The 24,943-nt window shown below is 47.0% G+C and overlaps 2 protein-coding genes and 1 pseudogene across 2 annotated transcripts; all 3 read right to left on the bottom strand.

Annotated features, from left to right (window-relative positions):
- Window positions 1-702: 702 nt before the first annotated feature.
- LOC149329667 (TNF receptor-associated factor 6-like) lies at window positions 703-6,643 on the bottom strand. Its single transcript, XM_089559282.1, has 2 exons — window positions 6,353-6,643; window positions 703-1,834 (listed from the first exon to the last, which is right to left on the bottom strand). Exons 1-2 carry the CDS (start codon window positions 6,641-6,643, stop codon window positions 737-739), a joined length of 1,389 nt encoding a protein of 462 aa, XP_089415408.1. The 3' UTR covers window positions 703-736.
- Window positions 6,644-8,869: 2,226 nt separating this feature from the next.
- LOC149329666 (uncharacterized) lies at window positions 8,870-12,978 on the bottom strand (annotated as a pseudogene).
- A 6,923-nt stretch (window positions 12,979-19,901) lies between these two features.
- On the bottom strand, window positions 19,902-23,634 carry LOC149329665 (uncharacterized). Its single transcript, XM_089559572.1, has 2 exons — window positions 23,295-23,634; window positions 19,902-21,272 (listed from the first exon to the last, which is right to left on the bottom strand). Exons 1-2 carry the CDS (start codon window positions 23,562-23,564, stop codon window positions 20,151-20,153), a joined length of 1,392 nt encoding a protein of 463 aa, XP_089415698.1. The 5' UTR covers window positions 23,565-23,634; the 3' UTR covers window positions 19,902-20,150.
- Window positions 23,635-24,943: the final 1,309 nt, after the last annotated feature.

Genomic DNA, 24,943 nt, shown 5'->3' with positions numbered 1-24,943 from the left:
TGAAAATCAGCTGTTATTTGTACATTGTTACGTCAGTATTAGATAATGTGAAGGCCCTGCGTTTCGCTGTTGCTTGGTACTTTGTTGTGTTATTTCTGGCCAATTATGCCCACTCCATGCGAAACGTGTAATAAAAAGATTAGATATAAACACACGAGTGCGAGAGCCACACTCACGATGGTTCCAGTCTTCGGAATGGGTTACTAGATGTTTCGATTCCGAAACGTATGCAGAGACAACGAGACGCCTTAAAGTAATCGAAGTAATTTAAGCATTGAATCAAGCAATTGAAGCATTTGTTTTGAAAGTAGCGGTAAAGGTCAAAAGCAATTGCAAGAAAAGAAAGAGACTACACAAATTCATAGTTGTCCCTTGGCAGTAGTCATTGGCATGGGCCTGACCATCGATCAGTCTTTGTCTCATCAAGCCAATCAGTGAAGACGAATAAGCGGCTGTGAAGTGGGGGGGAGTTAAGAAACAATAAAAGATGTACCAAAGATACACCGTTTTTAATCATGCTTGTGTAGCTTTCGCTACATAAGCACTCGGATAGGAAGAGTTGAGCTGGTGCAATTTTTTAATAAACCACAGTGAGTTACATATGCCTCGGTACAGTCCTCAGTTCTGAATTATTCCCTTCCACCACCCAAGCAATTAACAAATATCTGTCGTCGAGTGTGACTGGTCAGAGGTGTGAAGTCCCTAGTGGCTTCCACAGTCCGTGCTGAAGTACCATTCAAGGCAGGAGCTCCCACCTAATCTGAATCTGGTCATTTTCTACGAATCCGTCTTTGATGAGATTTTTGAGGTTCAAAGACGGGTTGTAACAATAACCAGCTCGGTTACTCGACATTGTTGGCTTTTGATTAACTTCGCTGCACCGACTTGGTTTGACTTCCAGCACACGCTCTGCGCCTCCTTTCGGGTCAACGACGCTCAGCCTCTTCTTATGCACGAACGGCCAAGGAACAAAGTCGTCCAAGTCGCCTTTGTGCAGGGTGTATCTCCCCCGCAGTATCACAGATTCGCCGTCTTTTAGAAGGTACACTCCCGGAGATATGCAGTAGCCTCTAATGTACACCTGCTCGCTGTCATAGACAGCCCAGGTTTTCTGCGTCGCAGTCTGCTGAAGCGATTTCAATCCATTCACAACAAACTTGCACTGGTGGACTTGTAGCTCCCTCTGTCGGAGGACGATGGTCAACGTCTTTTGCACGCTTTCATTCATTTGTAGTTTGACCTCTTCTATGGCACCTGCAATCTGTGAAAAGTCGTCTCTGGTTCCGCTGAATTTATCATTCAGAGTTTTTTCTAAACGTTCAATAGTCGTCGAGAAAGTGTTAATTGTGTCTTTGCTTGTGGCAAAACATTCTCTGAGCCCATCGTTAGACGCTCCCAATTCAAGTACGCTTTTCGTCAAGCTGTCGTGAATTTCTCTCGTTGAAACCGCTAGTTCTTGTCTCAGTGTCTGTTTGAGTGCGTTCATGCTGTGAGATATTTCGCTTAACCTGTCCCCTTGAGCGCTTATATCGAGAGCCATCGGCCTCAAACACGCTGTGATTGCATCCGCCTGCTTTGCAAAGGCGGTTTTGAAAGAAGCCAAAAACGCTGTCTCTTCGACTTGACTCGGAGGAGCTTCGCATTCGGATGAGAGAGGCTTAGAAGTGTCGCAACAGGCTGACCTGAAATGCGCGCACACGTCTCTGCAGAGCACACTGGCCGAGCACTTGGCACATAAAACAGAGTGGTGTTCACATTCCCGCAGATAATGATGGACGATTCCTGAAGCTGACGTGGAATACTGGCAGCCACTTCCTTGGTTCCAGCACTTGACCTGAAAAGCGAGAAGAGTTATCACTATTAAAGAAGCCTTTGCATGCCGAGGTAGTTACTGAACACCTCCTCTCGGCACATTGATTCACGCTGCAATTCGACAAAACCGCTCGATCAGGAGCGGAATAGGACTGTCAGATCTTTAGGTTTTGCCTTTAAGTTGTTTTAGAAATAAACCGGTAAAAGCTGAGAATCTTTTGTGACATATGCGCTTTTCATTTGTGGTCGATATTCAATGTGTTTTGCGAAGCCTCCCCGGTATGTATAGCAACACAAAACAAATTAGTTTTTAAACAATGACCGAGATCGCAAATAACTTACCTAATCCTTCGGCAAACTATAGATATAAGGATAGAACAGAAACTGTGGCTTGACAGACTAGATCGATCAAGGCAGCTTCGCTCTTCGCTTATGGTCTATGCGCGTTCCAACAAGTTGGATAAAGTGCGCTATTGTCCATGGAAAAAGATAACGCCCTGCCGCTGATAGCAATGGCGACGCTGGCACATTCTGGAGTACATACTTATGAAAGCGCTGCAGATAAAATTCATAGTGTGATGTTTAGATAGGCATGATAAGAAAGCATTACAAGTGCGATAGCACGTGCTGCTCGCTTGTGCACTTGTACGGGGTGAACAAAACGCTCGGCTCTGTGAAGTTTTACTAAGCCTGATATGGCGACACGTCGGCATTCCGCCGTGCCTTTCGCCGCATCGGAACCTGGGAAACAGTGAACGCGAAGTGCTTTGAGAAATTAAGTTATTTAATATACCCTCATGGCTTACAAAAAGATTTAGACGGGAGAAGGGATAATGTAAAAAGGTACTGCAAGTTTTTAAAAAAGGAACAACAATTTTAATTACGATTATTATGGTCCCTAACGCGAAGTTTGAGCCCAGCTGTGTGTGTGTTTTAATTTTGCGATATATTGACGCAAAGAATTTGAGAGATATGTCTATGTATGTACAGTTGCAAAGCACTCTTTATTTTCCACGGACACTCTTTCTTCAAGTAACACTCCTCTGCCAGTCTTTGATTGTCAAGAAAGTGGCTTTATGCTCGGAGAAATGAACGGACATATGTTCGCCCTGCTTTACCAATGTATGGTTCATAAGCAGGCCGTTTATACTACGAAGACAACGTTGTGAGTGGTGTGGCCGACAAGGACAATGTATCGCGCGCAGCACATTTCCCAGCACCGCCCGCCAACGGAGCAGAGCGTGGGGCGATGCGAGAAGGCATTGCGTGGACGGCGCGCGGCGTGCACCACTCCGGCGCCATCTATGAGCGATCGGCGGTACTTCCGTTCACTAGGCACAACCGGACTCGAGAGGAGCGCGCTTGCACTCTTCCCCTCACCCTGCTCCCCTTGCGCTTGGCTACACCGACGGCGACGCGGCTCGACGCACGAACGGGTGCATAAAGCCTGGCCCGCATGGAGCGTTTTTTACCCGCGAAATCGCGTCGCGCGCCCAACGCCCGCGCCGGCGTCGACGAATTCACTCCCGCATGGTCAGCAGCCGAGCGGCGCGCGCTACGGGCGACGTTGACAAGATGGCTGCGCCCTGCTCGCCCACTTCGGAATAAATACATGTCACCGCTGGATTCTTCGACGTGATAGCTCGCTCAGATGGTAGCGGTTCGCTTTTACTTCGCACAGCTCGCCCACGCGTAGAGGTATAAGCGATAACTAGCCTGTGTTTTTCAGATAATTTCGCGATTTTCAAGCTCTTAGGCCTAACTGTGTTTACCTCGCAAGAACGACACCTGGTGAAGCAGTTGTCTAGCTTTTAGTCACTTGCTACATTTTCATCTATTAGCAGTTTTTCTACTTGGAACGAAAAAAGGCTCGCAATGCACCCATCGTAGTTATCAGTAATTACGAATAAAAAATTTCTTCAACACAGCGTTTATGTGCTTTGGCGTCTTGTCACTAGATGGCGCTACCGTTTACGCGTGTTCCTTATGGACGGCGCGGCCAGCTAAAAGCGACTCCTCCGAGAGACAACGCGCTGCTCGGCCGTTTCGGCCGAGAAACCCGAAGCCCAAGCCTCGGTACTATAGTGAACTAGAACTCGGTACCCTCGGTGTGTCAAACGCCCGTCTTTCCGGATAATAACTATGCTTTCCGGGAAGCACGACGCAGTTTTGGTGGTCAAGCTACAGTGCCAGAGAGAGCTCGCAAGCGCGTCTCTCTCGGCCGGCGTGGCTCCGCCCAGAGTCACGTGACGCCCGTTCCGGCGCTCATTGGCCTTCTGTCGCTGCCCTCTCCCGGCGTCGGCGCGGCGTCGACGTTTTTATCTGTTTCGACAGAACCCGACGATTTGGCAAAAACGTCCTCTCCGGCGGCAAAAAAACGCTCCGGTGCCGTCGACGCCGACGAATCGCCCGGAAAAACGCTCCATGCGGGCCACGCTTAAGAGCTGCGCTCTAAAAAGCCTCTTAAAAAAACACAAAGTGCATTGCAAGATAGACAGTAGATGGGATGGAACACCATCAGTGCATATAAAGTATATTGCGTTCGCACCGCCGTATTTGGAAATAAAAGACGGTCAAACTTAATAGCCTGAACACCAGGTGCAAGCAAGGAAAAGGAGAGACTCGAAAATTTTTAGGATGTTAGAAAGTGCAATACGAAAGGGATAGTGTCGGAGATTTTTTATCGTGGAAAATAATTTCAACGGAAACTATATCACAGGACCGGCAAAGAATTGACCCGCACAGCGGATAAAATATATACGCATGTATGGAATCATACCTCGAACTTCCAGGCCACATTGCTTCACAGCTTATTAGACTTCTTTAAACCCACTCTATCGTCTCATAGCAAAAATGATTCCGCACATACTAAGGTATAAACATTAAATATAGTGTCTCTGCGATAGCCGAAATCAGTGCAGCCTTCATCATAAATTCTAAGGCCAGGAGCTTAGCCTCAGGGCTTTGCAGTGCGGCTCAGATAACTTCTGGAGCCGCTCGATATCGTGATCGCGTGCTCGACACTGAATAGGAGATTGGAGAGAGTGGCACAGGGACAGATTGTGCAGGAGATCAAGATGTCTAGATCTATAATCTCCCTTTCTTTGGATTATCCGAACAGCTTTTCTATTCACACCATCAACCCTTTGAACTAGCGGCGAAGAAAGCGACGAGTTAATTTCTGCACCTATATGGAGCCTGTGAATTTAGAAGAGCGCGTAAGGAAGTTAAGGCGCTTAGGAGTTGAAGTGTTTAAGCTGGTATGCCGGCCTTGTTGATTTGCGGACGCTTTCAAATCGCTCTGCCTCTCCTGGGTCACAAAAATAATTGGGAAAAGCTTGACCGTTTTGTGTGGCATAAGCGGAAATGACGATAATAAAGAAGAAAACTATGATGGTCGATTTGCGTCGTTAAGATAAATGAGAACTGGGTACGCTAGCAGTTTGGTTTTCCCTTCGGTTCCGGGCGGCAGTTGTTCAGATAGCGATAATGGGTTGATGTCCGTATATGCAGAACTGGTCATTCTCTCCGCTCATAGATCCCTGGGAATCCTCCTACCACTCCTGGCGCTGTAGTGCAGCGCTTAAGCGATGCGACACTGGGCCATCTACGGGACTTGGGTTTCTTGGGTTCGGTTGCGATCAATGTTGCTCTTCACGAACAGCCGCTCAAGACTAATTGAGCTGCCGCCTGACACGGTGGGCAGGTAAGCAACCTGCCACAAATCCGGCTTTGTCCGAACCCGACCGCGGCGGCCGCATTTCGATGGAGGCGAAACACAAGAGGCGCCCGTGTGCTGTGCGATGTCAGTGCACGTTAAAGATCCCCAGGTGGTCGAAATTATTCCGGAGCCCTCCACTACGGCACCTTTTTCTTCTTATACGCCCTCCTTTATCCATTTCTTCGCAGCGTGGTTCGGGTGTCCACCGAGATATGTGAGACGTCACTGCCTTTTCTCAAAACCAATTTTTAATTTCTAACAGGCAAACACGTTACGGCGAAATGCGGAGAATGTACACTATAAGTGTCATATAGTGTACCTCTCTCTCAAACTGTCCCCTCATCTCTTTCATTTCGCCCGCCGCGGTGGGTCAGTGGCTACGGCACTCGGATGGTGACCCGAAAGACGCGGGTTCGATCCCGGCCGCGGCGGCCGAATTTCGATGGAGGTGAAATTCTAGAGGCCCGTGTGCAGTGCGATGTCAGCGCACGTTAAAGAACCCCAGGTGGTCGAAATTTCCGGAGCCCTTCACTACGGCATCCCTCATAGCCTCAGTTGGTTTGGGACGTTAAACCCCAACAAACCAAACCAAACCATCTTTCATTTCATTTAGACACCCTGCCTGCTATCCTCTTATTTCCGCTGCTCCAGCTCAGGGGCTTCCCTCATAGCGATGGCAGATGCCGGGCTAGCAAAAGTCCTTTCCTTCTTTTCATTATATGTTTAACAAAACATCTACTACCTCAGTATAATAGCACGCGCACTAAAACTGGGCAATCCGAGCGCATTTTTTTGGATTACTTTTTCGCTCTCACCCACCTCTCTTCTCAGTAGCTCCTCATCAGGGAAGTCTTTGAGATCGACGTCACCCTTCTCGTATCCGTTGCCGTCGAGCGGACACACGTGCGACACACCATCCGGGTCTTGCTGCTCGTAGCAACACTCGCACAGCACGTGCATGCAGGGCAGCAGAGCAGTTGTCTTGCGAACCAGTCCGCAGGCGCTGCATACCCGGTTCACCGGGATAGGCTTCAGGAAGGTCAGGGGCCTCCAGTCCAGTTCTGGCGAGAACCCGACCAGCGTGTACTGCTGCCCAGTTGAGGAAGGCATCGTTACTCCCTTGTGCTCGATGTGCAGAGTGATTGATGAACTGCTTTTTCCTCCCCCGTAAAGCGCTATCTATCTTTCTCGCGGCGGTCGCCTAGGCGATAACCGCGACTGGATCTGCTCCCTCTCATCTAGACTGGCGGAGAGTGTACGGGGAAAAAATATCACGTGCCCAAATGACCTTTCGCGTACATCTGAAGATATAGTGCCGCAGGTTATACGGGGTGTTTCAGGTGACTAGCAGCAATGTTTAACAAACATGTCCAACATTCTCGAACAAAAACTTTAAAAACCGGAGAATTGTAAGAGATTTTATGCAAATATTGTTGGCAATAGTCCATTCTTCTGCTATTTAGCAAAATCTTTCTTTTGAAGTGTTTCCATCGATCGCATCGATCAGTTAAGACTGCCATTGAAAACCAATGGGGAAAGCTTTTGACGAGAACTTGTGCAAAAACTCCGTTCGAAATGCTCTATGGATACCAGCCAGAAATCCACTCCATCACCCTTAAAAGAATAGTCAGCACGGACGACGCCCACAGGCAAGACTCCGATGAGTTGCGAACCCGTGTTCGAGAGAGCATTATTGCCGCAAAGAAGAAAAAAATTCAGGGGAGCACTTTGAGGATCTGAAGTGCACAGAGGCGACGGCTTTTGACAGCATCTGCGCATCTGCAGTGCGCGCGTTGAGTGGGTTTGCACGTTTACTGGATTCCATTAACTAAGTAACTAATTGCCATGAACTATTCAACCAATTATCACAAACCAATTAAATAACAATTACTAATTAATTAATTATTATTACCTACTGCTCATGCATCTACTACTACACCATTAACTATTATTACTGAGTTTTCAAACAACAATTAACCATTCTTAATATCATACAGATGATTGGCAGGTGCCGGGGACGCACGGACGGACACGCTGGCGAGTCAGGAGCCATAAAAGTTTGGTTTCGTCCATGGGGTTTAACGTCTCAAAGCGGCTCAGGCTATCAGGGACGTCGTAATGAAGGGCTCCGGATATTTTCGACTAGCTTGTGTTCTTTACCGTTCACTGACATCGCACAGTACACGGGCCTTTAGAATTTCGCCTCCATCGAAATTCGACCGCCAGCAGCCGGGATCGAACCCGCGTCCTTCGGGTCACCTGCCGAGAGCCATAAACATATAGCCACCGCGGCGGCTTGAGAACATAAAAGGCTTTCGCCTTCAAATTAAGGCACTTTACGATCGCCGACACTATACCTTGCGAGCCTCTACAATGTGGGCGACATTGTTTTCACGACTAGGGCACCTGAACAGACTGCAAAATCCGCAAAAGCCCAGGCAAAGTACAGGGGACCTTCGGTGGTTACTGGGGTTCTGCCCACCGGCACTTGCCGAGTGACAGAGTTCGACCAGTCAGACAGCTGGTCGGGCACTCGTTTTGCAACTACTGTCCACGTGTCGCCGTTAAAGGGGTGGATGTCGACAAAGGCACCAAGCCAGGCTACACAATGAAGATATTGGTAGCGAGGAGGAAGAGATTGTGAGTGAAGTAAACAGTGGCAGAAGAGCGTTTGGAGCCGTGCTCCAAACTCTCTTCATAGGTGAGGAGGTCGTCCTTGACATCATGGTAATAGGTCATCGCTATTGGTTGAAGGGGGTCCTTCGAAGGATGAATGTCGCTTCATTCTCGAGGTGTATCGGACTATATAGTAAAGCGAAAAGCCGATTCTGGCGAAGTATATTAATTAGTTTGCTCGCCGTGTGAATAACGCGTTACGGCTGAACCTTCGTTGAGTGGGATGAACTCCCATTGGGCTCACAATTCCAATGGTTAGAAGAGCAGCTGCCGACTTGCTTTGCTTGAACTCATGTCCAGCGGTTGCAGAAAAAAAAAAAAAACCGGCGGCTATCTCACAGAGGGACAAAGAAACAGCTACAAAAGCTTCTGTGTAAATACTTTTATTGTTGAAGTACTGGCCCACAATTCTGAAAATTTCACAATGAATGACTTTAGAGCGCGAGCTCTACTCCTCGGGGTACAAGTTCAGATTTAGATGTGGATCAGACAATGACCTTCAGTGCCTCACAAGGTCAAAACTAACTCAACTGCGTGGTGGTATCGCCGGAGCTATGGTAGTGTTTTTTTATTTTCTTAAAATTTAAACAGCGCTATATTTTCAGACGAATACACAGATAGACATGACAGGACGGGCGCTGATTCCATAGCTGGAGTCTGCGCCAGTCCTGTCATGTCTATCTGTATATACGTCTGAAAATGTAGCGCTGTTCAAATTTCGAGAGAATAAAATGCATCATCAGCTAGCCCCGCAACATATTTTACTATGGTAGTGTGACCATGTGATCATATGACTATGTACTTCACCTTGACCTTGATTTTGACATTTCATTTGAGACATTGGGAACCCCATAGACAATGACCGTCGATGCCTCACAAGGTCAAACTGAACTTAACTGCGTATTCGTATGGCCCAAGCTATGACATTGTGACCACGTGATCAATGACTGACCATTGGGCCCCTCACCTTGACCTTGATATTTGATTTGAGACGGTGGAGACCACGCATAACAGAGCTTTCGCTCGTATAACTAGGTAGGTTCAAGCCACATTGAACCCCAACTATCTTTCTTTAGTCACACATCGGTGCTAGATGCCTTATAAGCAGGGGTAAATTTAGCGTAACGATCTCCAAAGAGCCCGCGAAATATTTGGGCACTGTCAACAAGAAGGCTGATTCCAGTGCTGGTGCTTACTAGAAGCGCCTTCCGCCCCACTATAAAAAAAGTCTTGTAGTCTGGTACTGATCATGGAAGGATCTCGAACATTACATGCAATTGATTATTTTCCACGTAGCCGTCGTTGATGAGCTCTTCGACTTTGAGCGACAGCGCATTTGCCCACCACGAAAAAGTGTTACAGCATGCTGTTGGCTTTTGAAGAGCGGGGTGAGGATTATTTGTATTCGCCTCAAGCACGCGATCTGTGCTGCGTTTTATGGGATGCACCACGGAAAACTTGATCTTGTGATCAAATGGCCATTGCACAAGGTCGTCCATGTTGCCCTTACACAGGCGAAACTGCATGTACAGTTTTACAGATTCACCGTATTTGTGGAGAGAAACTCCTGGCGACAAGTTGTAGCCGCGCAGGCAGACGAGGCCGCTCTCATACTGAGCCAAGCCTACCTTCAACGCCGTCTCCTGGAGCGACTTGACATCCTTTACAATAAACACACAGACCGCCTTGCTTAGTCCGGTGTTTCGCACAATGTTTTTCACATGCTCCAGTATCTCCAAGCTAAGTTCAATATTAGCGTTCTCTGAAAACTTTTTTTGAGTTTGGCTCGCGGCATTGCCGATTTCATCCTTCAGCGTTTTCTCTAATCTGCTTACACTTTCAGAAACGTTCGTTGTATCAGACCTCAAGGCCAAGACCGATTTCAGTTCCTCGATAGATGCGTCCATTTTAGACATGATTTGTGCGGAACTCAAGGAGTTTCCTAACTTCTGTCTTAGCTTCGTGTTGCTGATTTTCTCTAGCGTTGTTTATCGCATGGGAGATCTCGTTCAGCCTGTCACCGTGTGCACTAATGTGAGACACTATCTGCCCGAGAAACTCCTTCACTTCCCCCGCCTGTTTTTCAAATGTTTCCTTCAGAGAACATTCAAAAGCAGCGGCGTTCCAGGAATATGAACGTCCTTCGCCGTCTGATGTAGCAGGCTTTGCCGACTTGCAATAGCAGTTTTTCAGGTGCGGGATCACACTGCAACAGGGAACGGCGGCAGAGCACTTGGGACAGTGAACAGTGTGGTGTCCACAATCGCGCTGGAAATGTTGGGCGATCCGCGAAGCAGGAGCCACACACTCGCAGCCAGCTGCTTCGTTCCAGCACATCACCTGCGATGATAAGGCGCGCATGAGGTGGGAGTGAGATAACAGCGATGGCTGCGATGGACGAAAAAAGCGAACCTCTGTCGTTTGGTGGTGCAGAATGCAGTTTTACCATGGTTTCGGACGTGTATGCCGATCGCGACAGTAAAGAAAACTAATAGTTAATCTGTTACACTTTCTTCTTTCTTTCAAGCTGTGATATCGTCGGTCAATTCTGTCTCATTCTAACTTTAGACATGACATTAATAGTGCTGGATTGGGGCAAAGAAAATGTATCCCGCAGAATTTTTGCGGAGCCAGAAAGAAAATGTCATTATTTAAACCCGATAGAATTAGATCGAATCTTCGGTGAAGACCCGGGGATAGCAGAATTCCTGGCCCCAACGAAATCCTTCTTTGGTTCACAACGAAATTCCGCATTTGTCTACAGGGTATAGCATGAGTAAATACCAAACTTAGCGCATTTAATACCCATATTTTCGTGACTGAATAGATAATGGCAAGCAAGCATCAGGACGACCGAATATTTCCAAGCTTTGCTGTCGTGATGGTCGATGTGTGCGCATGGTGGCACCCGAAACCATGCGCGGAGGTGCAGCCATGGGTGCAGCAATATGCATGGCAGAGCGCTACGTAACGCTACAACACGAAAAGCACAACACTTGTGCAGCGCAATGTGACATGGCTTCTATTTTATGCCTTCAGCATGCCGATACCGCCGTCGGCCAAGGGAGAAGACGATAGTGCAAAGCGTATGCGTTCAGAGAAGGATTGGTGAAGGAGAAGAAACGGGGGTGTATGCTAACGTAGCCGCTGGCTGTGCTTGGGTGGATGCTGCCTTATTACAGATTTACTCGAACTTGGGGGATTCCCCTAAACATTAATTCAAGAACAATATCTCTTGTAGACAAGTTATGTGCACGCGCACTTAACTTTCTATAATTTATTTATTTACAATCTACACGTGGCTTGAAGACAAAGAAAAGGGCCGATTGCCGAGCTCTTGATTCTGTTTGTTGTCTTGATTCAGAGTACTCTTATTTATTTTTCATTAATAAAAGCTGTGGTCTTAATATCGCATCTGATCTATTTCGCGATAAATCTGGCGCTAAGATTGAACGGCATTGCTACTTTAGGGGACTTTTTACTTGAGACCTGGCTAATGTTGTAATCAGCGCGAAGGCAGCCCTGAGACGGAGGTTAAGCGTGTTCCAAGTTTTTCGACAAAGGCTGTACTCATTGGCAGTCATATACCTCCCGCATAAATGGCCAGACGTTTTGCTCAGGCAGCCCGTGTGCGCCTCGCATGCACAATTAGAGATAACTGCGGGGACCCGCATTCATGGATGCGAAAGCACTGAGGCCTCCTCGGCACTCGTCGCCTCTGTTTGCCTCCATAATTTTCTTTGTTTCTCAATTTAACTTCTTTATTAGCGTAATTATCCTAAGCTTTAATTAAATATAAATTTATTTACTCTGATTATACCTTCTTTTATCGCATTCAACCATTTTGGTTTTTCAAATTTGCCGCCGTGGTTGCTATCGCGTCCACTTATATACCCGTCCAGCGTATTCAACTGTCCATTGGTTTTGCTGATAATTAACCAATTAATCTATGTCAACTTAACTTTTTTCAATAATTATCGCTGATCAAATACATTTCAATATATTTCAACCTTTATTTTCACTCCTTCGCCCACTTTGGCGCTATACTTCCGTCCGCGGCTGTTTTCCTGTCCACTCACTATATCGACGTCCGCACTATTTCGGCGTTGTTTCGGCATTTCTGGCACTAATTTATTACCTAATAAAATAATTATTGACTAAATTCATTTATTCAACTATTCATGCTATTGACATCTTTTTTTGCGCAACATCATCACATCTTCCTCTTTCCATTACAACCACTAGTTTGATGCTACCTCTTCTGAGAACGTCACAACTGCCGCGGACACGTCTTGCGGACACGTTTCGCGGACACGTTTCGCGGACACGTTTTGCTGCTACGAACCCGCCGACATAGGCTAGGAATGCTTTGACATTAATAGAACTCCCGAAAAATGACACCGCTATAATATCGCTCAATAAAGATTCTCTCAGGAGCTCTTCTGCGCGGAACTCCCTCCAGTCGATGTCTTCGTCTTGGCACTCGTAGCCGTCCAGCGGACAGACGTGTATGCCTTCTTCAGCGCACTGCCCGTAGCACGAGTCGCACAGCGTGTGGGAGCATGGAAGCAACGCCGTCTTGGGGCGCACCAATCCGCAAGCACCACAAACTCTGTTCTGTGGAAGAGGCCTGAGGAAGTGCAGGGGCCTCCAGTCCAGCTCAGCGGAAAATCCGACCAACGTGTACTGCATGCTTTCAGCAGGCATCTTCTGGCACGCACGATCGCTGCACTTCGATCCGCAGGAACTGCAGCATACGCCCCTTGAAAGGGCTAACTTACCGCACGCCTTTTTCGCCCGTCGCCAAGGCGACAATCGCTTAGATAACCGCCGTCTCTCTGTCTTCCCATGGCGGGGCGCGTAGCGACCTGGGAGCAGGTAATCCCTCCAGTTGCACCTGCCAACACCTTCAAGTGTTTTTTTCGGAATCGTTGCCTCGCAGACTGAAAGCTTCGTTAAGATTTCATGTGAAAGATTCCATGACATTGACTCCTACTCCCCTCCCCCCTTTTTACCTCCCACCATATCGTCACTGCACAACGCAAATAGCCTCCCATTGTTTCCGAGTGAAGGACCCCTCGGCTCGTTCCGAGAAAAGTTGGCAAGCGGCCATACTCCCCCCTCCCCCCCCCCCCCCTCGCCGAGGGAAAGCGGTATCGCTGTGCGACGTTTTGATTTGTATGTGAGGGTGGGCGCGCGCAGGGGACGATTACTTCGTTCAGGTGGGCGGTAGACACTCAACGATCCCGGAGAAGCGAGCCACTCGGTTTCGACCCTCGGCGGCCAGGGTTTCCTTTCTTAGTGTAGTTGTTAATAAATCCTTTTTTGTTGTTTTTAAAAGTATGTTTCGATCTCCTGCATGCCACTGAAAAACGAACACAGATAATGCAGGCAGATGATGCATGCATTGCTTCTTCTCTCTCTCTCAATCTAAAATTCACTGAAACTACAGTAGCGATTCAGGGAGAGCTTCGACATAAATACCAGAGCGCTGTACTGGGAAAAATGACGGACGGAGGAAATCGGTAGCGTTTCAAGCTACATTGTTTCTTCGCTACTTAGCCAGAACGTTTGCTTACACGTTATCTTCACGTCTGTTGTTTGTTGCGTCTACGTTTTGTCATCAGCTACGGCCCGCACGTAGCCTGACGCCTCGTACCTTCAACGTGCAATCTGGTACTACCGTGTGTTATCGTTCATCTTCGTTCCGTTCCTCATCAGGCACCTATATTTAGCGTAACTGGGCGGCAGAGTCAGTTCTGGAGATCATATTAAGAAGTTTGCAAGTAGAAGAGGTTCCAGCCTGTGCAGAGCAGGGCTAATTCAGGGCTAATTGAAAGTCAGTTCTAAAGCCTCCAACGTACATAGTTACGATGATGCTGACGATGATGTAGCGTGTCGCTAAATGTACAAAGCGGATTGTGAGTACCCAACTCCTTTATTCAGTTTTTGTGTTGTATGACTACTGCGCTGGCATAGAAACAGCGCAGTGTGCGATTTCCTAACTGTGCAGTCTACGTTCCGATGGCCAGAAGATCATCAGGCGGCTTGGTTTGCAAGAGTTGATGCGCGGCCTACTTGGTGCATCATGTTTATGCACAGTGCAAGGGACAAGGACGAGAAGAAGATAAGAAGCGCTGTGGCTGCCCTCTTCTTCTTTCTCGTCCTCGACCCTTGCGCTGTCCATGAGCTTGGCTCATTTGGGCTGCCCGACAACGGTTGCAGAAAGATAGCGGTGATCGGAGCGCCAGGAATATGGCTACGCTGGTGCCTAAGTGGACACTTTATTCTTGACAATACATTAGTTATCAAGGAAAAATATTATTATTATGACATAAACAGCCTTTTATTCAAAACTTAACAACACACCACTTCCAGGAACAGGAAAGTTAATGCAAAATATATTCAGATAGCCTTTTAAAATTATGGCAGTGTTACACCCAACAATTCTGCACAAAATCATTTTGAACGGGAACTGGCTAATGAGCGCCATTTTTCATATATTCAAAGATTTCGCAACAACAATCAATAGCCGCGGATCTCCCGGCGGCAGGTTTGCATTTCTTTGCTATTAACCTTTTTGGTGCTGTAAAACTGTTCCCCTTTGGTTTTCTACGGCAGTCTTAACTGCTTGATGCGATCGATGGAAGCACTCTAAAAGAAAGATTTTCATACATATGAGGTGAACAGACCATTACCTTAAATATTCCCATGACAATACCTTATAATATTTCAATATACTAAATTTTTATCCAAGGATGTTGCACATGTAACAATGACACTGAATCGACAGGCGCTGCTGATGACAAGTTGATTTATATTTATTTATCCTTCAGCGCTCTCACTGGGTCATTATTGTAGGGGGAAATATCATAAAAGCAACCGACGTACAGTACAGCAAATTCGGCCAATGATGCAATATACCCCCAGAAAACCACCGCAGCTCCCATCACTTCAAAATGCAAACAAGTATGGCACTCAGGCGCCGATCATTCAAGGAGATCAAACATTACAAGCAGCTGCTCATTTTCCACGTACCGGTCTGCGATCAGACCCTCCACATCGAGTGACTCTTGAGTAATGTAACCGGCAACGCTACTGCATACTGTTGGTCTTTGAAAGCACGCAATAAGAGGTGGCCCTGTGACTTCGAACACGCGACCCGCACTTTTTGTAGGATGCATCGCGCCAGGTTTTTGCTTTGTGCTGGAATGGCCACTAAGAACGTCATCCATGTTGCCCTTGTAAAGGCGGATCCTTGCGTAAAGATTTACAGAATCGCCGTCGCTCATGAGCCAGACTCCCGGTGACAAGTTGTAACCGCGTAAGTAGACCATTAAAACTTCCTGTTGGGCGAGTTGGTAGTTCATATTGAATTAGAAATATTATAGCGCAAACAAAGACACGGACAAAAAAAAAAGAGAGGAAACACACACACAAGCGCTAACTGTCAACTGAATTTATTCGGTGAAAGCCACACCTTTTATAGGCCGAAGGATCGTGAAAAAAAAATGAAAAAAAACAAAGGTTGAGTCAGAGCCATCAAATCGCGAGCGCATGCGCGGGTAGACAAGGGCATCACACTTCGGTTTATCTTCCATCTAAGTAGCTGCATTAAAATAGTAAATCTCAGCCTGGAACAGAGATAAAGAAGGTTCGCTGATGCACTCGCTGCCAAGTTTCTGTATGTGGTAGGCTTCTAGGCTTATCCGTGCTGTCCTGTCTTTACTTTTGCCAAGAACCTTTGTCTCCTCAAACCGGGCCACACATGCTCCACACTTACTTACATGTGCAACAAGATGCTTGTATTTATCGCTTTTATTTTCTAAATTTAGGGCGTGTCCCCCAAGACGGTCGTTGACACAACGTCCAGTTTGGCCTACATAAAACTTTCCACAAGACAGGGGAATGGAATAAACCACTCCAGTGGAACACCTTACAAACGGCTTCTGATGCTTTTTCAGGCACTCGCGCTTTTTTGCACTGCAAATGCGCGGACAGAGCTTTCCCAACTTGTTGGGAGCCGAGAACAAAACTGGTACTCCATGCCTGCCAGCAACTTTTTTGAGGTTGTGCGAGATTTTGTGGAGGTAGGGCACAGCTTCTGGCCTAGGGGCTTTTTGAAGAGCATCAGCAGTTTTTTGTCTCGTTCCACGTTTGAACTTCTGAAGGATGGCCTCAGAGACTGCTGTCAGAACCGACCAGGGAAACCCTGCAGCCACAAGCCGGCTTATCTGATAATTAAAGCTCTGGAACATCTGATGTGGTTTGAGGAGACAAAGGTTCTTGGCAAAAGTAAAGACAGGAGAGCACGGATAAGCCTAGAAGCCTACCACATACAGAAACTTGGCAGCGAGTGCATCAGCGAACCTTCTTTATCTCTGTTCCAGGCTGAGATTGACTATTTTAATGCAGCTACTTAGATGGAAGATAAACCGAAGTGTGATGCCCTTGTCTACCCGCGCATGCGCTCGCGATTTGATGGCTCTGACTCTACCTTTGTTTTTTTTTCATTTTTTTTTCACGATCCTTCGGCCTATAAAAGGTGTGGCTTTCACCGAATAAATTCAGTTGACAGTTAGCGCTTGTGTGTGTGTTTCCTCTCTTTTTTTGTCCGTGTCTTTGTTTACGCTATAATATTTCTAATTCAATAAGTAGACCAGTCCGCTCTCATACCGAGCCCCGCCTCTCTTCATCGCGGACTCGTGAAAGGACTTAAAAATTCCGCACAGAAAACACGCACAATGCCTTGCTTAGTTGAATGATTCGCAGAACGTTTTTGACGTGGTCCATATTCGGAGTAAAATCGTTCTTTGCTTGCGCAGCAACTCAAACTGCTTCGCTGCTAGTGGCAGTTTTTTTATGCTCCAAGGTTTTCTGTAATCTCTTTATGCTTTCGGGAAGATTAAGTGGATCACACTTTGCGGCCAAAACTTTTTTTAGTTCCTGGTTAGAGGCATCAATATTGGACACGATTTGTGTGAAGCAGTCCTTAAGCAGTCCAGCCTAGCGCCATAACCACTGAACCACCGCAGCGGCTTAAAAGCAATTAGAAAAAAAAATAGACACTTCCTGCTGCCGCGTTCTAGCATCTTCAGAACGGCCGGGCTCGAGGTGGTGCTATGAGAGGAGTAATGATTTCGTACGGAGTGCATGAGATTCGCCGCGCAGTTTATATAATTTCTGCAATGTACGGCGTCTGTAGCACTTCCTGTGAAATAAAAAAAAAAGACGTGCTTTAACTTCGCGATGCTACCTCCTTTTTGCTGCTTTTACAAAACAAAGGATTCTTTGTCAGTTCTAGCTAACAGGTCCGTCCGAGAGAGCGCAACAGCATTAGTGCTAGTCAGCTCACCGAAGGCGACAAAGACGAAGACCATTTTGATAAGCCGCGGTGGCTCAGAGGTTAAGGCGCCCGTCTATTGAACCATAGCACCCGGGTTCGAACCCAACTGTGGCGGCCGTGTTTCTATGAAGGCGAAACGCAAAAGGCGCCCGTGTGCTGTACGATGTCAGTGCTCGTTAAAGATCCCCAGGTGGTCGAAAATATTCCAGAGCACTCCACTACGGCACCTCTTGCTTCCTTTCTTCTCTCAGTCCCTCCTTGATTTCTTCCCTTACGGCGCGGTTCGAGTGTCCACCGACAAGAGACAGTTACTGCGTCGTTTACTTTCCTGAAAACCCAATTTTATAAAAAAAAATTTCATAATTACCCTCGACATCGTCACCGTACTGGCTATATGTTTGTACACTGTTGCCCTTGTACAAAGTGGAGCAAAACCTGCATATCGATAATATTTACTCTCCGACTCCTTTGCATCAGTCTCATTCTCCCTATTCGCACTTACACACACTTTACTTGGTTTAACATATTACAAGAACGAACTACGGCTGTCAAAAGGTTAGTTATTAACTGCTATTTTTACTAAACGTGTTCAGTGACCTAGCGTTAGCTGCCCTGAAATTACTAGTACAGTCTAGCCCGTTTATAACGAAGCCACTTATAGCGAAATAGCGGTTATAACGAAGGGATTTCAATTTCCCATTCCTATTTTTGCATTTTCAATACATTTTGGGTCCGGTTTTAACGAAGTAAATAAGTGCGTGTCAGCGGATATAACGAAGAGATTTAGTACCAACCGAAAAACAATCTTCCAATCAACACATTTTTGCGTCCTTGAGGCGATTTTTTCCGCGAAAATAAGAGCAAAATCGGCTGACGGCGTCCTTTCGTGGCGTCGTCTGCTCTCCTGCGGAGCGAAAGGTTGCTTCACTGCATCGCATGGCACGCCGGCCTCGTGTTGCGCCGTCCTTGAACGGCGTCACGGCGTAGAGCGGTAGAGCACGCCGCGCAGGGGAAAAATGTAAAAAGAACAGAGACGATTTTTTTTTTCGATGACGTCGCAGAGAGCGGCTGTCTTGGCCAATCGCGGTTATCTATTTCTCCCAGGCAGTCGGCGCCACGGCTGGACTGCAGTCTGCAGGAGGTGTGGCAGCGCGCGCTTTGTTTTATGTCGGTGCCGCGGTGCGCAAGGCAGGGAGAAAGCGCGGCAGCATTGTGCATGTTGGAAGCGTGGCTCATTTTTATCGTTATCGCGGATCGTTGTATGCTGTTGTATGGATGTTGTACGCGTTGTAGGGGACGCTGGACGACTTCTTTCAGCGGCAATAAATAGGTATGCCGATGTTAGCATTTTTTTTTCGTAGTCCGTATATAACGAAATAGCGGATATAGCGAAGTGATTTCCGATTCCCGCCGACTTCGTTATAACCGGGCTAGACTGTATCTCCTCTCTGCGAAGTATTATTGTTCATTTGAGTTATTACAAATACAGCAACTGCTGTTGTACGAAGTGCCTTCCACTCTTACCTGTTGGTTGATGCTCAGCTGCCTATTGTGTTTTTCATTGCTTATAATTTGTTGTAGTTTGCTCGACTGCCCGCACTATTACGTTTATTTTCTTGACTTTATTGTTGTATATTAAGCTTGATTTATACCAAAAAATTTCCTCAATAGAGTCATGACATTCGTTTCTCGTCCCCTGCCACTGCCGTCTGACAGAGTGTGAGAACTTCGTAAAGCGGATTGCCGCTTTTTTTTTATATTTCATTTCAGTTATTATTAATACTGCAACTGCCGTTTTACGAAGGGCCTTACACTATCACCTGCTGGTTGATGCATAGCTGCCTATTGCGTTTTTCATTGCTTGTAATTTGTTGTAGTTTCCTCGACTGCCCGTACTATTATATTTATTTTCTTGATTGTATTGATTTATATTAAGCGTGATTTATATTAAAAAATCTTCTTAATATAATCATGAAATTCGTTTCTCGTTCCCTGCCACTGCCGTCTGACAGGGGGTGAGTACTTTGTCAAGAGTATTGCCGCTTTTTTTCGCACGTCCTCCATCAAATTCTCTTCGATGGCAACAAACAAGCTTATTATTATAGCTTGCGCAGGAGAGGGCTAACTGGCATTAAGTGGGAAAGTTATTGTTCCCATAGTGGACGCATTTAGGATGAAGTAAGTTTTTCATAAAATTTCTTGTACGAGTGCTGCTTCGGCATAGCAACTGCGCTGTTTGCGATCCGCTGTGCGCTCTCCTTGTTTGCTTGCGCAGTCTACATTCAGATTGTTAGAAGAGCATCCGGCAGCGGTGATCTTAGGAGCAAAAAAAAAAGGAAAAAACAATGACTAAGCACAAACTTTTATTTGGGACATTGCGTTCGTTGTCATCCAAATTGCTGAAAATATGAAAATCCAAGCATTGTATTAAACAGTTAGCGATACAAAACTTCCACAAACGGGGAGTTAGAGGTGAATAATTGCCAAAAAGCCTCATAAAAATTTTAGCAGTGTTAACTGCATTGACGGCTACTGCTTATTAGAAATTATTTCGAAGAGCTTCAGTCCCTAAAAATATTTCCTTCCCTGTGCCAATTACGGAAGGAGCTCGAACATTACACGCATCTCATCATTTTCCACGTAGCCGTCTGTGATAAGATCTTCGACGCTGATTGAGCCCTTTGTATAGGCGGCACCACCGTTACTGCAAACTGTTGGCCTTTGAAGGTACACACTTGAACTGTCACCGCTGACCTGAAGCACGCGGTCTTTCCCTCCTTTTGGATGCATCACGCCAAGCTTGATCCTGTGCTGGAATGGCCACTGCAGGACGTCGTTCATGGCACCTTTATACAGACGTAGCCGCACATACAGTTTTAGGCATTCGCCATCTTTTGTGAAGGAAACGCCAGGAGACAAGTGGTAGCCGCGCAGGTAAACTAGCCCACCGTCATACCAAGCCCAGCCGTTCTTGATCGCCGTCTGCTGGAGTGACTTGACACCTTTTACAGAAAACACGCACAGCGCCTTGCCTATTTCAGTGTTTCGTGGAATGCTTTTCATGTCGCCCTGTACCTGCTGAATAAACTCAATGTTTTCTTGTACTGCTGCTTTTACTGCTTCGATGGCGCTTGCACACACTGACAACTTTTCTACAGTCTTCTTCGCTGCATTGCCCACTTCATCCTTCACAATTTTCTCTATTTTTATGCTTTCAGAAAGACTAAGTGCATCAAGCTTTCCGATCAAGGCCCCTTTTAGCTCTTCGTTAGATGCGCTCACTTTAGACAAGATTCGGGCGCACCTGTCATCGCGTTCCGCAACTTCAGCCGTAGCTTCATTTTGTTGAGTTTCTTTGAAGCTATTTATCACGTGGGAAATCTCGTTCAGCCTGTCCCCGTGTGCGCTAATGTGAGAAATTATTTGCCCGAGACATGCCTTGACTTCTAATACCTCTTTTTCAAATGTGTTCTTCACAGAACAGTCAAAACATGCGGCATCCCTGCGTTCTAACTGCCCTTCGCCGTCGGATGCGGGGCCAGTTACCGGGTTGCAAAAGCCGTATTTCAGGTGCGGGATCACACTGCGACAGGGAACGGTGGCAGAGCACTTGGGACAACGAGCGGGGTGGTGTCCACAATCGCGCTGGAAATGTTGGGCGATTCGCGTAGCAGGACCAACATACTCGCAGCCTGTCCCTTGGTTCCAGCACTTGACCTGAAAAGATAAAGCAGCCCGTTACATTTAGAAGCCATCATATACAGGGTGTTCCACCTTATGTATTGCAGAAGTTCTAAATATTGGCTTTTTGAATTATAAGAGCGCTTTTCGCCATAGCACTGTCAGCAGTGTAGTAAATCGGAATGCGGCTTAGATGTACTAACTAGCAGGCTTGTTAACTAATACTTAATAGTTAACTCTTAAACTATTACTGTATAAGACGTGTAGCTTGCCATAATTAGGGCCCAGTTTTCAGAATTTTGAAACTGTGGTTACCATCTACGATATGGCCGAACAAACTTTGCCTACATCGCGCCAAAATACATGCGGTTTTGAGAAGCTTGCACGCGAAGCAACCTCTCCAGTGCATGCAACTCGTCGAAATAGCTAAATTATGTTGTGGCACAGCGTTTAGCCTAACAGTATTTTCTAAATTTAGAAACTGATATGGACATTACTTACGGTTGGCCTTCACGGCTATCAATAATTAAGAAGCCTATGTAATAGTTATAAAGTAATAGGCAATAGTTAAATATTCGGTAACCAGCCTGCTAACCGAACTCCGATGTACTGCACCACTGACAACGCTATGCCGAAAAACGTGCTTCGCGTTGCTTGCAGCATAAACTTGCTAGTTAAATTAGAGTCTAGCTCGCGGCAGGGACTCGAACCGGCGACCTATGTTAGGTGTGTTAACACTCGATATTCGGTCGCTGCCTCAACGTCGGCTCATTTTTTTTAAAGTTCACCTTGATCGAAATACGACGATGCCGTGATTGCAGGTAACTAGCAGAACGATGAGGTCGTCTTGTAAACATTACGCTGAGCACATGTGATCCACTCGTCCGGGATGGAGGCCCTTCAATATCAGAAGCAAATCTCCATCCAGTACAACAAACTGCGAGAAAATAAATGCTACCATCGACTAGTCTATGCTCTTCATCTCATATCGTAGTCTTCAACGCAAAATTCAGCTTAACATCCTTTGTACACTGGCTAGTGCGTACCTTTACAGCCATAGGGTCACGCCTTTATGTCTTAACTGCCAAAAATACTACACCAACCTTTGCGTCTGCCTCTTAATGCACTTGAGCCATACCAGCGCTCAACTATTTTTCCAATGGCAGCTGCATCTCTAGCTTCACATTAGAAGCCTTTTTGGCGCCTCAATTTCGTAAGTTGTCGCGACGCTGCGCTAGTCTTATGGAGCGACTCAAGAGCTAGCCTAGGATCAGCGGCACTTAAATCTGAATGCAATTGGTTGTGGTTCTTTAAGTTCGTCGGCGTTTCGTCGTAGGGCGCTACTAAGACGGTAATATCCTCCCGTGCCGAGAAGAAGCAGGTGCGAAGGCTAGTCGACGAGGGAGAGTCGGGATCGACAATTGAGGGCCTAGATCGTTGACTCAGCCGTATCTGGCTTGCTTAAAAAAAAAAAAAAATTGAGGGAGCGCTAGCTATGTAATCTCTAAAATATCCTTTCCCACCCCTTACTTGGTGGAGTGCTTGGCTATCCTGGGACCACCTGCAAGAACAGCTGGTCCTCGTGCGGGCGACCCGCTACCAATTTAGTGGTATACCAAATCTGTACAATAAGCTGTTTTCTCGCTCCCTCCTTGCTTTAAATAAGCAGAAGTGTTTTTCGCAGCGTCATTGGCAAAGGCAGCAGCAAAAGAAGCGGTGACGAGTGCAGAACGCAGGGATGGGGCATTTTTATTTAAATTTAACATTGAAATATCGTCGCCTTATGTGCCCTTAGCGTACCTTGCGCCCTGCCTTTTTCATTCGCTGCAGTTTCTCAAGTTTCTCATTCACTGCACGCGTTAAGTCACGGCAACTTTAAACTTCCGAGGGGCGTCTCATATAGAGACGCCCCTCGCCCACAGTATCTCATATCTCATATAGATGCCTATTTTATAGTGACACTACATTTTGCTCCGTCGGAACGTCGCCTGTGCACTCATCGCAGCTTTGGTTGTGCTGCAAGGAACTACTTCTAGTATACATTCCGTACTCGCTCACCTCTCTCCTCAAGAGCTCTTCTGCACGGAACTCCCTCCAGTCGACGTCATCGTCCTGGCACTCGTAGCCGTCCAGCGGACAGACGTGCGAATCTCCTTCAGCGCACTGCTCGTAGCAGGGTCCGCACATTGTGTGTCCGCATGCAAGCAAGGCCGTCCTGGGGCGCACCAGTCCGCAAGCACTGCAAACTCTGTTCGGTGGAAGAGGCTTGAGGAAATGCAGGGGCCGCCCGTCCAGCTCGACGCAAAATCCAACAAGCTTGTACTCCATGGTTTGGGGAAGCGTCGTTCAACGCCAACGCCCGCTCGCATTCACTATGAAGGACGACAGGCGCCCGTCAATGCACGCTCTAATCTCCTCCATCGCCGGTCGTCAAGGCGGCATTCGGGGAGATATCTGCTTCCTATCGGCAGTCGCATGGCTGAGCGCACGGCCTAGGAGCCAATAATCAGTTCAGCTGCGTCTTGTCGCTCTTTGCTTTTAACGCCAGAGCGTCAGTCCCACCGTGTCGGGGAAAAAAAAAAAACTCCGCCGTAGGCGTTGGCGACCGTTTGCAGCATTGTTGGCCGGAGTGACCGGCCACTCCGGAACCCTAATGCCCACATAAGTCACGTGACCTTGTGGCGTCGTCACAACCGGCCCACCAGATTTTGAACAAGCTGACCATTGTGGCACGTGGGTGTTAAATGAATGGTGGTCGTGAGAGGTTGCGCGAGAAGAGTAACCTGTGTCCATAGGCGCCAAGTGTGAGGAAGTGGGGGGGGGGGGAGAGGAGGGTTGGGAGGCTCGAGACCCCCCCCCCCCCTGTTGGTTTCTGTAGGCTCTGTATCGGGCGGGACGAAAAAAAAATTGGCGAATTTCTAACCGACCTTTATGACGTCGAACGTTGGAAATCGTCGCAGCAAACTTCTTCCGGGCTCTCTTCATTCGCTGCACGCTCACGAGCTCGCTTAGGGGCATGCCCTGTTTTAAGGCGAAAGCCTTTAATGGCTCATACTGTCGTCTGTCGGTTAACAAAGCGCGTCACACGCGTTTAACTCTGAAACTAAAAAGATAGAAGGAAACCAATGGTTGGTTCAGATAGAATAAGAAAAATTGAACCTAGAAGCTAAGATTGATGACTGTAGATTAATGAGTTAATTAATTATAGGAAAAAATGTCGAAATTGTGTCGTAATAACGCAGATGTCGATATAGCCACGGGAACGGTGTGACGTCACATACACCGTAAGTCGTCACGGTATAGTTAAACTTGTCACTGAATGGTCGGAAAAACGTCGAATTTGTGTCAAATTAGATGGAAAAATGTGTAATTAAGCGTAATTAACACTTATGATCCCCGAAAGATGTATACTCTGGGGATCGATATAGCCACGGTAACGGTGTGACGTCACATCCACCGTAAGTCGTCACGGCATAGTGTCCTCGGCTTTCGCGTCTCAACACTATAGTTGCCAAAGTGTCCTCGCAATTTTTGAAAGATCTGATATGAGCATAGAACCTTTGCCCTACCTGACGTCATTCCTGTGCGGCGAATATAGTTTCTTATTATTACCTAGAGGGAAGGCTGGCACCTCGTCTCTGGCAGTTTGCATGGAGCTTCCTTAAGACTAGCCACCATGGGCGCTCAAAGCATCATGGGGCGGTGAG

This window comes from Amblyomma mixtum, chromosome 9 (assembly GCF_055824585.1).
Source record: "Amblyomma mixtum isolate Tamu chromosome 9, ASM5582458v1, whole genome shotgun sequence".
NCBI lineage: Eukaryota > Metazoa > Arthropoda > Arachnida > Ixodida > Ixodidae > Amblyomma > Amblyomma mixtum.
Note: the sequence above shows the minus strand (reverse complement) of the source record. Positions and strands in the feature narration are given on the sequence as shown.

Excerpts from the sequence above, each read along its gene's own strand:
- LOC149329667 (XM_089559282.1), bottom strand. The coding sequence starts at position 6,643 with ATGCCTTCCTCAACTGGGCAGCAGTACACGCTGGTCGGGTTCTCGCCA. Across the intron at positions 1,835-6,352 it reads AGGAGCTACTGAGAAGAGAG|GTCAAGTGCTGGAACCAAGG; the intron begins GTGGGTGAGAGC and ends CTCGCTTTTCAG.
- LOC149329665 (XM_089559572.1), bottom strand. The coding sequence starts at position 23,564 with ATGGAGTACAAGCTTGTTGGATTTTGCGTCGAGCTGGACGGGCGGCCC. Across the intron at positions 21,273-23,294 it reads AAGAGCTCTTGAGGAGAGAG|GTCAAGTGCTGGAACCAAGG; the intron begins GTGAGCGAGTAC and ends TTATCTTTTCAG.